The sequence below is a fragment of the Hemitrygon akajei genome, chromosome 7 (assembly GCF_048418815.1).
Source record: "Hemitrygon akajei chromosome 7, sHemAka1.3, whole genome shotgun sequence".
Classification (NCBI taxonomy): domain Eukaryota; kingdom Metazoa; phylum Chordata; class Chondrichthyes; order Myliobatiformes; family Dasyatidae; genus Hemitrygon; species Hemitrygon akajei.
Genome location: NC_133130.1, coordinates 146,016,683 through 146,030,864, shown reverse-complemented (window position 1 = coordinate 146,030,864; position 14,182 = coordinate 146,016,683). Strand labels below are relative to the sequence as shown.

The 14,182-nt window shown below is 46.4% G+C and overlaps 1 protein-coding gene across 1 annotated transcript in view; it reads right to left on the bottom strand.

Annotated features, from left to right (window-relative positions):
• Positions 1 to 14,182, bottom strand: part of nsmfb (NMDA receptor synaptonuclear signaling and neuronal migration factor b) — a 75,962-nt gene that overhangs the window by 38,328 nt on the left and 23,452 nt on the right. The window contains exons 5-7 of the mRNA XM_073052205.1: positions 5,276 to 5,281; positions 5,097 to 5,165; positions 4,155 to 4,207 (exon numbers count right to left, since the gene is read on the bottom strand). Coding sequence (XP_072908306.1) covers positions 4,155 to 4,207; positions 5,097 to 5,165; positions 5,276 to 5,281 — 128 coding nt within the window. The remainder of the gene's footprint in view (positions 1 to 4,154; positions 4,208 to 5,096; positions 5,166 to 5,275; positions 5,282 to 14,182) is intronic.

Sequence of the window (14,182 nt, the reverse complement as noted above, 5' to 3'; positions counted from 1 at the left end):
TCAGTAGTCGTGGGGAGGGGTCAGTGACCGTGGACAGGGTTCAGTAGTCGTGGGGAGGGGTCAGTGACCGTGGACAAGGTTCAGTAATCGTGGGGAGGGGTCAGTGACCGTGGACGGGGTTCAGTAATCGTGGTGAGGGGTCACTGACCGTGGACGGGGTTCAATAATCGTGGGGAGGGGTCAGTGACCGTGGACGGGGTTCAGTAATCGTGGGGAGGGGTCAGTGACCGTGGACGGGGTTCAGTAATCGTGGGGAGGGGTCAGTGCCCGTGGACAGGGTTCAGTAGTCGTGGGGAGGGGTCAGTGACCGTGGACGGGGTTCAGTAATCGTGGGGAGGGGTCAGTGACCGTGGACGGGGTTCAGTAATCGTGGGGAGGGGTCAGTGACCGTGGACGGGGTTCAGTAATCGTGGGGAGGGGTCAGTGACCGTGGACGGGGTTCAGTAATCGTGGGGAGGGGTCAGTGCCCGTGGACAGGGTTCAGTAGTCGTGGGGAGGGGTCAGTGACCGTGGACGGGGTTCAGTAATCGTGGGGAGGGGTCAGTGCCCGTGGACAGGGTTCAGTAGTCGTGGGGAGGGGTCAGTGACCGTGGACGGGGTTCAGTAATCGTGGGGAGGGGTCAGTGACCGTGGACGGGGTTCAGTAATCGTGGGGAGGGGTCAGTGACCGTGGACGGGGTTCAGTAGTCGTGGGGAGGGGTCAGTGACCGTGGACGGGGTTCAGTAGTCGTGGGGAGGGGTCAGTGACCGTGGACGGGGTTCAGTAGTCGTGGGGAGGGGTCAGTGACCGTGGACAAGGTTCAGTAATCGTGGGGAGGGGTCAGTGACCGTGGACGGGGTTCAGTAATCGTGGTGAGGGGTCACTGACCGTGGACGGGGTTCAGTACTCGTGGGGAGGGGTCAGTGCCCGTGGACGGGGTTCAGTAATCGTGGGGAGGGGTCAGTGACCGTGGACGGGGTTCAGTAATCGTGGGGAGGGGTCAGTGACCATGGACGGGGTTCAGTAATCGTGTGGAGGGGTCAGTGACCGTGGACGGGGTTCAGTACTCGTGGGGAGGGGTCAGTGACCGTGGACGGGGTTCAGTAATCGTGGGGAGGGGTCAGTGACCGTGGACGGGGTTCAGTAATCGTGGGGAGGGATCAGTGACCGTGGACGAGGTTCACTAATCGTGGGGAGGGGTCACTGACCGTGGACAGGGTTCAGTGACCGTGGACGGGGTTCAGTACTCGTGGGGAGGGGTCAGTTCTGGGGGTAGGTGTCAGTGACTGTAGCGAAGGCATTACTGAGAGGAAAAGTCAGTGACTGTGTGGGGGTGGGGTCCGTAACTGTGGGGGGTGGTTCAGTGACAGAGGGAGGGGTCAGTGACTGAGAGGGTGGGCCAGTGACTGGGGGTGGGGGTTGATCAGTAAATGGGGGGGGGGGGGGTTCTTTTACTGTGGGAGAAGGCCGGTTGGAACTGTAGTGGCAGTGGAGAGAGGGTCAGCTAATGTGGGGAAGGGAATAATTACAACAGAGAGGGGTCAGCGGCTCGGGGTGGGAGTCAGTGACTCTGGAGGGGTATTGCCAGTGACTGTGGGAGTGGTTAATTACTACAGAGATGGATAACTGATTGTGGGAGCGGTGAGTGACTGCGGCAATGTGTCAGCTGCCAGGGGAAGAGGCCGGTGCTGAGGGGAAAGCAGCCGAGGGGGGAGGTTAGCAGTGGTCAGGAGGGTGGGGAGGGGTCAGAGATTGACGGTGGAGGGTGGGGAGTGGTCTTGGAATCGGGCAGCAGCTCAGCGCATCCCCCCTTGGACCGTTGCCACCCGACGATGCGCCGCATGAGCAGAGCGGCGGACATGCTGGTCCATCTGCCTGATGTCCCCTGCGCTCTGTAGTGATTAGCCCCGTGTCCTGCCAAGCACGGTCTCGGTATTCTTAATCAAGGCTCACGCTGCCACCCAGGGGGATGCTTTTAATTAGTTTTTGACATCAGCAAGGTGATGCGGTACTTAAAAGAGCAGAATGCGTTAAATAATGCATGAAAGGACAGGGCAGGTGATGCAATCCACTGCAGGATTTAATAAGCAATTAAATACCAACTCTGTGATCAACCTTGTTCCTGAACTCTCTGCCGCACAGCTTGCAGTCACTCTGTCGTAGAAACATACAGCACGAAGCAGGCCGTTCAGCCCAATTCATCCATGCTGTCCAAAGCCCCATTCTAATCTGGTCCCAATATCTACCTAAACCTCTTCTCTCCATGTACCTGCCCAAGTGCCTTATGTGTTGTACCTGCCTCAACCACTCCCTCCAGCAGCTTGTTTCATATCCTGACATCCTCTGGGTGAAAGAATTCTACCTCAAGTTCCCATTAAATCTCTCCTCGCTCACCTTAAGCCTATGTCCTGCAGATCCCGATTCCCCAACCCTGGGGAAGATCACCTTGTCTGTGTCCCTCATGGTTTTAATCACCTCTATAAGATCACCCTTCAGTGAACGAAAGGGTTAATGTGTTTGACGGTTCTGGGGCTGGACTCCTGGAATTTAGAAAAATGAGGGGGGGGGGGGGGAATTTCACTGAAACATACCAAATATTGAAAGGTCTAGACAGAGTGGACATGGAGAAAATGCCCCCAATAGTGGGCGAGCCTAGGAGCAGGGGGCACAGCCTGAGGTCAAGGACGCCCCTTTAAAACGGAGGTGAGGAGGATTGTCCTGTAGCCGAGGGTGGTGAATCTGCGGAATTCACTGCCACACCTGGCTGTGTAGGCCAAGTCACTGGGTACGCTAAAAGCAGAGGCTGTCAAGAGCTTTGATTCGTAAGGGCTTCAAAGGCTTCAGGGAGAAAACAGGGGTAAAATTTTCACAGTACATGGAATGTGCTGCCAGTTGAAGTGGTTGAGGCAGGTACATTAACAACATTCCAAAGGCAATTTGAAGGACAGGGACGTGCACAAGAAAGGTTCAGAGGGATTTGCATCAAACATGTGCAAATGGGATTCGCTGAGATGGGAACGGTGGTCAGTATGGTCCAGAGCATGGACTTAAAGACCTGTTTCGAATCTATGACTCTAAAGCCTCCCACGTGGTAACTGCTGATGATGCCAGCAGTTTGTAATCCTGAACACATGGTGCAGAACCAGTTCGGTTTGCAATTTCACTCTCCCATTTGCCAGGGTAGTCCTTCAAGTTGAGACTGTGTCTCCTAACATAGGGCAAGTGAACACCTGAGCTCTGTGGGCCAGCTGCATCAGCATCTGCCGACGGTTACTCTCCCCTGGGTCCTCCGGAATAAGCAGCAGACCTTCCTGCAAGCGCCCCGTGAGCTGCCGCGATCATTCTGTCCTAGAAACCCACGAAGTTGCACCTGCCTTAAAGCTACTGTGTGACATACAGACAGGGAGAGGCCTTAAGTGGGCAATGTAGACAAGGAGCTGGATCCAACTTCTCCCACAATTCACCTCAACCAGCAGGCTGGAACAGGAAGTCCCCAGTCGGTGCAATGAGTTACCCCTGCTTCATATAGTTCAATTGGAAGGACTTGGCAATGCTAGCAGGAAGAATGCGATCTCCTGGGCAACTCAGACTCAAGGCACTGTTCAACGTGATGCCAGCCAATTTCTGACAAAGCAGAAGACTCCGGCGGCGTTAAAAATACTTCTTTCCGCTACACCAGCAGAGCTAACAAGTTCCTGCACCGTTCACCGACCACTGTTGGTCAGCAGCAGAAACCTGCGCTAGGCACAGGTTAAGAAGGGCGTTCATTTAATATGGCATGGTTCAAATCGCATGCGTTCACAGAAAGATTCTTCAGGGAAGTGGGGCAGCCGAATCACAAAGAGCAATGAGATGAATAACCAGTTCTGGTGATCCTGGTTGGGGCAGGAATGTGGTCCCAGCTCTTGAGTAAACAGTAAAGATCAGTAAACTCCAACTCAATCCACAAAAGGACCCTGATATAATCTCTCTCACTCAGACACACTAACAACACATACCTTCCCACACACTTATACACGTCCCAGTCAGACTCACACATCCACCCCGAAGTAACACATAAACACGCAGATAAAAACAAACTGAAACAGGCGGATCACAGGCAGGCAGACTGACGCGGCCACGGGCAGAATCACACTGCCAGACACAGGGAGACAGGCATCCTCTCAGTACTTACTCTGAACTCTGATTCGTCGACTCCCAACCATTCGAAGGTGTTTTCGGAAATTTCTGCAGGGAAGAAACTTCACTTAAAACCAAAGTAATCTGAGTCGTCTCAAAGCCAAAGTCCGCGATGAAATCGCTGTGATTGAAGTAACACACAGTTCGTCGCGTGATGGTGAAGGTATCAGTCAGGCAAAGCCACAATGTACTAGAAACAGACGACCGTGTGCAAGGGCTGGAAGATCCCTCTTGTAACTGCACTGGCCTGAGGAGATACTCAGCCTGTGCCAAAATCTGTCCCCAACAGCCTTCTTGTGTTGTTTTACAACTTACCCTGGACACCTGGCTATTGACCTGGCCACATGTGAACTGGGCCAGGGAAGAAGGCCATCACATTTAGTGACCTGAAGCAAACTTTACACCAACATACAACATCACTGCCAGACTACTGAACTTCAGGGACTGAGCGTGTAATTGACAGGACATTCCTGTTCAGTATCAGACAACAGGGGATACAGAGCGCAAAGCTTCATCGGCGCTGCTCCAATGCAGTGGGGCATCAGTGCGACATTCCTCCAGTGCTGACCGAACGGTTCTGATTCTATATCCTTTCCCCGGGATACACTGTCAACAGTGACGTGAATCGTAGCAGACATTTCTGGTCTTTAGAACCAATGGTCAGAAGTCCTCGCTCCATGCGTGTGCCAGGATGAAAGAATGGGAAAGCGACTCCAGTCGTGTTGGTTTTGGGGGTTGTTTCATTGTTGCAGTGCACAGTCGCTGGTTGGAGAACCTACCTGTTCCACCTGGGGTTCTTCCACAAAGTGGAGAGATAGGACTGTCACCACAGCAAAGATTGTCTCACCCACGGCATCGGCAGGGCCACTGGAGGTCGTTTGGTGGTGTGCACCGGTGCAATGCTTTTGATAAGAGGAACCAGGGAGAAGATGCATACCTCTGGATCACAGCTGCACACTCATTCTCCCGCTTTCTTCTCTTCCGCTCTGTGAAGCCTCGGAAAGCCCTGGTGGAAGATATGAGGGGCAATCATCACAATCTGAGGTGTGATTTGAAAATGCACGTACTCTAGAGAAAGAGAAAAGAGCTGCGATGGAAATAAAGTAAGGTACTCACGAAATCCTTCATGATAGGCACATGGATAGGCATTGAAAGGAAAAAAAAAAAATGAAAAGATCTGATTAGTGACTTTGGAGCAGATATTATCCAACATTTGAAAGGACATTCTGACAGAAACTTATTCTGTAATCGAACACATGGCATTCTTCCTAAAAGTCACGACAAAAATTCAGCGCAGGTACACTGGTACAGAATTTATTCTGTAATCCCACGGAGGGATGGTATTACAGTAGCTCATTACAGGTGGCCCCCGTTTTTCGAACATTTGCTTTATGACAGCTCGCTGTTACGAAAGACCTACATTAGTACCTGTTTTCGCTAACCACAGAGGATTTTCGCTTTTATGAAAAAAAGACAGCCGCTTTATACGTGTATTTACCCCGAGAAAGACTACCACGACCATGAAGCCTTGTGCGGGCAGCTGTGTGCGTAGGTGTGTACGTGCACATGCGTGTACATGCCATTTTTTCCCTCCAAATCAATTTTGGCTTGCTGTCTCCCAATTCTGATATGTGAAACTTCACCGTATATACAATCTTAATACTTTATATAGGCTGTATATTTATCATATCATTCCTGCTTTTACTATATGTTCGTGTTATTTTAGGTTTTATGCGTTATTTGGTATGATTTGGTAGGTTATTTTTTGGGTCTGGGAACACTCAAAAATTTTTCCCATATAAATTAATGGTAATTGCTGCTTCACTTTACGACATTTCGGCTTACAAACAGTTTCACAGGAACGCTCTACCTTCAGATAGCGGGGGAAACCTGTATATAATCCAAGTTGTGGGAATTTTTGTTATATAAAGACACCGCAAAAATTCAGCACAGGGACACAGATACAGAACTCATTCTGTAATCCAACACAGGGATGCTGTGACAGAAACTCCTTATATAATCAACATATGGATATTTTTACATGAATGCACTACTTAATCCAGCACAGGGACAATATTACAGTAAGTCACTTGATAATCCAACAATGGAGTACAGTTGTCGTGACTCCTTCTAAGATGAAAGGCAATGGGACACTGATACAGTAGCTCATGCCATAACCAACATGGGTTCTGTTATATAACCCATTCTGTTAAACAGCATCGAGTCACTGTAACACTAACTCACTCCATAATCCAACACAGAGCTAGTGTTACACTAACTCACTCCATAATCCAACACAGAGCTAGTGTTACACTAACTCACTCCATAATCCAACACAGAGCTAGTGTTACACTAACTCACTCCATAATCCAACACAGAGCTAGTGTTACACTAACTCACTCCAAATTCAACACATCGTTTGTTATGCACCATGTGGTATGACGTGGACAATCATGGTCTTCCATCTGTTTTTAATACCTCCTTCACTCTGCTGTTCTTACTCTTGTCTTTACCCATGACCATGGTTGCTCTTGGCAAACTTTTCTACACAAGTGGTTTGCCACTACCTTCTTCCGAGCAGTGTCTTTACAAGATGGTGACCCCAGTCATTGTCAATACTCCTCAGAGATTGTGCGCCTGACGTCAGTGGTCGGACAACCAGGGCTTGAGATATGCACCAGCTGCTCCCATGGCTTCACGTGACCCTGAGGGGTGGTGGAGGGAGGGGCTAATTTGCACCACAGTCCAACAAAGCAGCAGCAACTCACTCCATAATCAAACACAGAGACCATGTTTCACAGTTCATTCTATAACCCGACGCGGGAACACTATCACAGTAACTCATGCCATTTCCAATAGAAGGAAAGCGTCAGAGTAACTCAATCTCTAATCCAACAGAGGAACCCTATTGCCAAACGGAGTCCATAATCCAACACAGTGCTACATTAACTCACTCTGTAACCCAATGCAGGAACGCCGTCACAGTAACCCACTGTACTCTAGCAGGGATATTGTTACAGAACTCACTCCAAGATCTACAATGCATGCTTCTTGTTGTAGCAATTTACCCTACAATTCAACATATGGACAACTATTTCAGAAACATTTCTTAAATCTTTGTGCAGGTATTGTAATCATAACACTGTACAGTCCAACACAAGGATAGGTTGCTGTATTCATTATCCAACACGAGGACAATGTATCAATTAGTCAATTCACAGCTACTAACATGCTCCATTAACGCTGTTCTGGTAAAATTCACGTCCATGTTTCAAATCCCCCCTTTCTCTTGACTTGCTATCTGCCCTATAGAATTGACTTGTGTGACTTCACCATTCTGGCCTCTGGCACACATAACATTAATCTGTCTCTCATCAGAAGCAGCCTCTTCCATTAAGATCTGTAGTTGCCTCTTTAAACCTGCTTCCCTTTCCTCTTTCAGGACTCTCCTCAAAATACTGCTTCACTTGTTATAGCATTCCTGACCTTGGAGTAATAAAAGTCAGGGGTTCAAGTTTAGTGCAGTGTACAAAAACTAAAGCTGATAGATCAATGCAGTGATACAGACCTGCACTGTTTGAGATGCCAGTTTTTCTTCCTTTGCTGTAAATGATTACATTACACCATTTTGAAGAAAAGCAGGTGAGTTATTCCCTTTTGCCTGGTGAATATGAATTCCTAAAACCAATGACAGATGCATAACTGCTTATCACCATGTCATTGTCCATCGAGCCTGTGTTTGATGTTGAATTCTGTTCATTTGGGCTACGCAAGCATTTAGTTAGGATGAACACTTTCGCTTGAGGGAGGAAAGGGGATTGTGGGTAAGAAAATGGCAGCCTCTGGGTACTGAACATAATCGTCTTTGTTATTTGAGTGTTAACATTCAAGTTACCCATTTGCTTCCTCTGTAGTCACACAGCAAAGCCGCTCCACTGGCCATTAACCACTTATAGGGATGTGAAAGGCTATATACAAGTCCCTTCTTTATTGAGTAACATTTTACCCTATGAACAGGGTATATAGAACGTTCCACAAGCGCAAGACATCACAAAGCAGGTTACAATGAAGTGCTTGGTCTGAACTGCTGCAGAAAGTATGAACTCTGAAAGCTAAAGGGTGGACAAAAAGCAGTTACTACAGAATTACCCCAGAGAGTCAGTTTAGACTTTGGTGTTTCTCGACCCACTGGGCTCAGAGGCTGACACACACATCAGTCTGTATTACTTTCCTTGATGACTCTCTTGTGGAAGGTGCTTTGTACTTATTCTTTTAAAGGCTTAAAAGAAAATATTTCCATAGTGCACCACGCAATGGCTATTTCTCTTGAAAGGAAGTTGAAGAAGTATGTTGTATAATACTGTGACCTGGGTATACTTTAAGCAGCAAACAAGGACAGCCTCCTTAACATGCTGGTCAATGTTTGACTGATTTGAGCAACTTGCTGAAGGGAATTTTGAAGGGAGGTTGAATAACCAATCAGTTTGGAATTAGAGGCCAAACAAAGCTACTTTGGGGAAGAGGGATTAGTGTAAATAAGTACAATGAGCAGCACAAACATGTTGGGTGAAGGGCCTGTTTCTACGCTGTGTGGCTCAATTATGACAACACGTTTCCTTCCCTACCGTACATCAGAACATAAAGAAAAACTAGTTAGAATCCCTCCGTTAACGATAAGTAGTAAACTTAATCTTAAAAGGAATAAACATTTCATTTATATTTTTTTACATGAAAGCTTTATTAGTTGCAGGCTTAAACTGCTTAAATATTTTGGAGCCCGTAACATTGCAACAAGGTACTGCTGTACGTTCAAATTCTCTCTTCATGGAGCGATGCCTATGAGCAGAAGACAGGTGTCAGGTGGATTATTTTTCAAATTTATTCAGCAGGGAAGGTTTTAGAGTGCCTGCTCATTTATTTGGAGCCACCTGGGTACCAGTGTTGTGCATTAGTCAGTCAGATTTCCCTCCAGACTGGATGTTGCTAAGCGGAGATAGTCAAAGTTCAAAGTACGTTTCTTATTTAGTTATTGAGCTACAGCGCGGAGCAGGCCCTTCCAGCCCCTCATGTTGCACTGGCCAGCAACCCCCGATTTAACCCTAGCCTAATCACAGGACAATTTACAATGACCAATTCACCTACCAACTGGTACGTCTTTGGATTGTGGGAGGAGACCAGAGAACCCAGAGTAAACCCACGTGGTCACAGGGAGAACATACAGCCGCGGGAAATGAACCCGGGTCTCCGGTGGGGTAAAGCATAGTGCTAGCCACTATCAAAGTATGTATACATTATACAAGCTTGAGATTCGTCTCCTAACAGGCAGCCACAAAACAAAAGAAACCCAAAGATAATGAAAGTCTACACCAGCTGTGCCCCTTACAATACTAAATTGGTATGAAAACCAGCCATTCCCATCTGTCCTGTCTGATGGGCATTACGAAAACGATGGGTCCGCAGTCCTGTGTGCGGTGACGTCTCTTTTCTAAACTAGAATGAGGAATGGAAAGCAGGCTGGAATCAGAGCATGGTGCAAAAGTTCAAGGTAATTCTCTGATTAGTCATTGGAGTGAAACTGTTGCAGAGACCATTATTGCTCCACTACAATTAGAACCTGCAGACTGGAAATATTTCATATTTGCAGATATCACTAAACAAAGGAGGTCACCGGGAAGACTTAGAATGTCAACACAATTATGAAGGGGACACACAATTGGTAAATCACTTATTAGCAATGTGCCAAGAATAAGGAAGTAACATGTTTCATTAAAAATAGCTCCTAACTAAGCTGGGGGATATCAGGGACTGATACACACAGAGGCTGCTTAAAGTAATATCATACTAATAATGTTGAACAAAATAAGGAAAATAGGTAACACACACAAAATGCTGGTGGAACGCAGCAGGCCAGGCAGCATCTATAGGAAGAAGTACAGTCGACGTTTCGGGCTGAGGCCCTTCGTTAGGACCAACTGAAAGGAAAGATACTAAGAGATTTGAAAGTGGGAGGGCGAGGGGGAAAATGCGAAATGATAGGGGAAGACCGGAGGGGGTGGGGTGAAGTTAAGAGCTGGAAACGTGATAGGCAAGAGGGATACAGAGCTGGAGAAGGGAAAGGATCATGGGAGGGGAGGCCTAGGGAGAAAGAAAGCACCAGAGGGAGATGGAGAACAGGCAAGGAGTGATTGTGAGAGGGGCAGAGAGAGAGAAAAAAAGGGGGGAAAGATAAATAAATCAGGGATGGGGTAAGAAGGGGAGGAGGGGCATTAACGGAAGTTAGAGGTCAATATTCATGCCATCAGGTTGGAGGCTACCCAGCCAGTATATAAGGTGTTGTTCCTCCAACCTGAGTATGGCTTCATCTTGATAGTAGAGGAGGCCATGGATAGACATATCAGAATGGGAATGGGACGTGGAATTAAAATGTGTTGCCACTGGGAGATCCTATAGATGCTGCCTGGCCTGCTGCGTTCCACCAGCGTTTTGTGTGTGTTGCTTGAATTTCCAGCATCTGCAAATTTTCTCGTGTTTGTAGGAAGATGAGTAAATTTCTGCAAAGGTTGCTAAATCCCTGCTAGACCTAGCTAATTTGCTAGATATGTAGCAAAGCAATGTTAAATTTGTATATTCATGAGTACTTCTAAGAATTCAGGCCTCCAAGAATTAAAACATTTATAGCAGCAGTATACAAGGTGCAACGGATATTTAATAGGATGATGCCAGAACTGGGAAGTCATTGAGCTGAGCAGATACAGTCAGTGGTCACTTTATTAAGTCCACCTGCTCGTTAATGCAGGTATCTACTCAGCCAATCACGCGTTAGCAACCTGATGCATTAAAACATGCAGACATGATCAAGAGGTTCAATTGTTACTCAGGCCAAACATCAGAATGAGGACGAAATGTGAGTTGAGTGACCTTGACTGTGGATTGGTTGATGGTAGTTTGAGTATCTCAGAAACTGCTGACCTCCTGGGATTTTCACGCACAGCAGACTCTAGAGTTTACAGAGAATGGTGCAAAAAACAAAAAATATATCAAAAGTGAGCGGCGGTTGTGTGGGCACAAACCTTGTTAATGAGGGGTCAGAGGAGAATGACCAGACTGGTTCAAGCTGACAATAAGGTGACAGTAACTCAAATAACCACGCATTTCAGCAGTGGTGTGTAGAATACGATCTCTGAATGCATAACACGCCAAACCCCGAAGTGAATGGGCTACAACAGCAGTAGACTAGGAATGTACGCTCAGTGGCCACTTTATTAGGTACAGGACGTACCCAATTAAGTGGCCACTAATTGTATGATACTGTCTGTTCTGCTGAGTTTTTCCAGTATTTTATGTGTTGACCAAGCTTTCCAGCATCTGCAGAATCTCTTCTTTCTTATGTTGAAGAATATGATGAAAGTTTAAGGGATAGACAGAGACTCATGTTAGTCATTGATAACCCGTATGGATCTCTCGAGCTGAAATGCTTGGAAATCTGGCTCTTGCTACTTTATTACGCTTCTCTTTTACACTGGCAAATTGCCACAGATGTACCCTGGAGCGCGTTCTAACCGGCTGCATCACCGTCTGGGTATGAGTGGGGGGGGGGGGGGGGGCTACTGCACAGGATCGAAATAAGCTACAGAGAGTTGTAAACTTAATCAGCTCCATCATGGGCACTGGCCTCTGTAGTATCCAGGACATTTTCACGGAGCGATGCGTCAAACAAGTGACATCCGTCATTAAGGGCCGCTATCAGGACATGCCGTCTTCTCTTCTCATCAGGAAGGAGGTACAGATGCCTAAAGGCACACACTCAACGATTCAGGAATGGCTTCTTCCCCTCTGCCATCTGATCTCTGAATGGACGTTACCTCACTACTTTTTATTTTTATTTTTGCACAACTTATTTGACTATTTTATATTATGTGTGTGTGTAACTAAATATACATAAAACTGTAATTCAGTTTTTTTCTCTTTTACTATATATTGCATTGTATTGCTGCTGCATAACAACAATTTCACGATATATGCCACTGATATTAAACCTGATTCCAGTTCTGTGTATTGACGTATTAGAATAATAATTTGCCACATCTTTACAACTCCAAGGCAGTTTCCCTCCACAATTTTGTGAAAAGCAATTACGCTCATTTGATGTTCCTTGTTTGAAACTAAGTCCCGGTATTTCTAGTGGAATACATTTTCATGGCTTAGTTCCTGTCTTCATCTGCCGTGGTCATTTGAAGTCACACTCCGGATTTGCATTTACTAAAGGCAAGCTGATGAGTAATTACATTGAACCTCATCACCTTGGGAACTGAGACATGTGAAATACAGGAGACAATATCGAGCTCTGGAAGCTCTCCATATTTAAGGCAAATGTAATCATTATTCGAGCTGCTGATTCCCAAGGAGGATTATCATCAAGAAAACAATTGGTTGAAACCCTGGAATTATTATATTTTATATGACCCACCACTGGTGCAATAAATTTACATTCAATTATAAATTTACCAATGGGAGCACTCACTTAACATGTTAGCTGATTGAACTTACTGCTATTCAATATTCAGTGTGATCTCATTAAACACCAAACTTAGCTCTCAAATGCTGGCATACTTTGCATGTTTAACAAAAAATCACTGATAGGAATAATGGAAATGTTTTAGAGAAAGCTCGATTGTTATGTGACACCCAATTAGTTCCAGATTAGTGGAATACTACTTAGGGTGTGGGATGCTTATAAAGCCATGTTCAGACCTCTTGTTGGTACCGCCTGTTTCTGTCATTACTAAATCCAGGTGCATTTCCCTTTCATGTACAGTACACGCCAGATAAAAGAGAACAAATGCTTGCATCAGTAAAACGCAACTCGTGCTTGTTCACTGCCGACTCCTGTTTGTGTGGCTTGACCAAAAGGGAATAATAATTGTCTGTCAGGTTGCACCTGAGCACAGCAGCTTGCATTGCTGCCAATCCCCATATCCTCTGCTTTACAATTCCCATCCCCGTTTTCAAATCCTTCCAGGCTCACGGCTTTCTTCGGGTTCAGAGTTCCTCATCGCCCATTCCTTCATCCTCACTCGGGTGACTGCCATCAGCCTTCCTGATCCCTGCTCGAGAAATGCCCTCTACATCTCTTGGTTCCCTTTCCTTTACACCAAATGTTATCCAAACACCATTCGGAGTGCGAGAGTCAGACAGAACAAAATTTGACCCATCGGCCCATCAAGTGCACTAAAACCATCAAACGCCAATCTGCCCTACTCCGACATAAATCCCTTTTTGTTCTCCCTAGATTTCCATCAACTCCCCCCCCCCGATTCTAACACTCGCCTATGTATTAAGGGGAAATTGGCCAATTAACCTACTTCTTTATGAATAGAATTCTGAGAGTACCTTTGGGCATTGTGCTATATTAAAGGTGTCTTAACTTGCTAGTAATGTATGGCTTTTGTAGGTCTCTGTGTCATTTTCCAATATGACTGATGTAAATAGGGCATGAGGGAGCTTTCCACATCATTGCACAGCAACCAGCATACGTTTCAAGCAGGCTTCACCATCAGCGGCACTGTATATAAAGTGGAACAGGCCATCCCTTCAATGCAATCTCTTCCATTTCCACAGGACATTATCGTAACCGTCTACAATGTCACCATTATTGATGTGTGGTTGCAGTTTGGGGCAAAGAAGAGAAACTGCAAGACTACGTCTCCATCGGTGCCAAGCGCTGCCTACTCTCTCACATACACTGACTGCTTCTCTCTCTCCCTCACACACAGAGTAACTCATTCTCACTGACTCTCCCTCACACATAGTGACTCTCTCCTTCATAGACATTGGCTCCCACTCCCTCTCTCACACAACTACACTGATTCTCCCTCAGTTACATACACAGATGACCCCTGCTTTATGAATATTCACTTTATGCCACTTCGCCTTTACAAAAGACCTACATTAGTAACCTGTTTTCGCATTACAGAGAGGATTTTCGCTTCTACAAAAATTTTTCCCATATAAATTTCTTCGCTT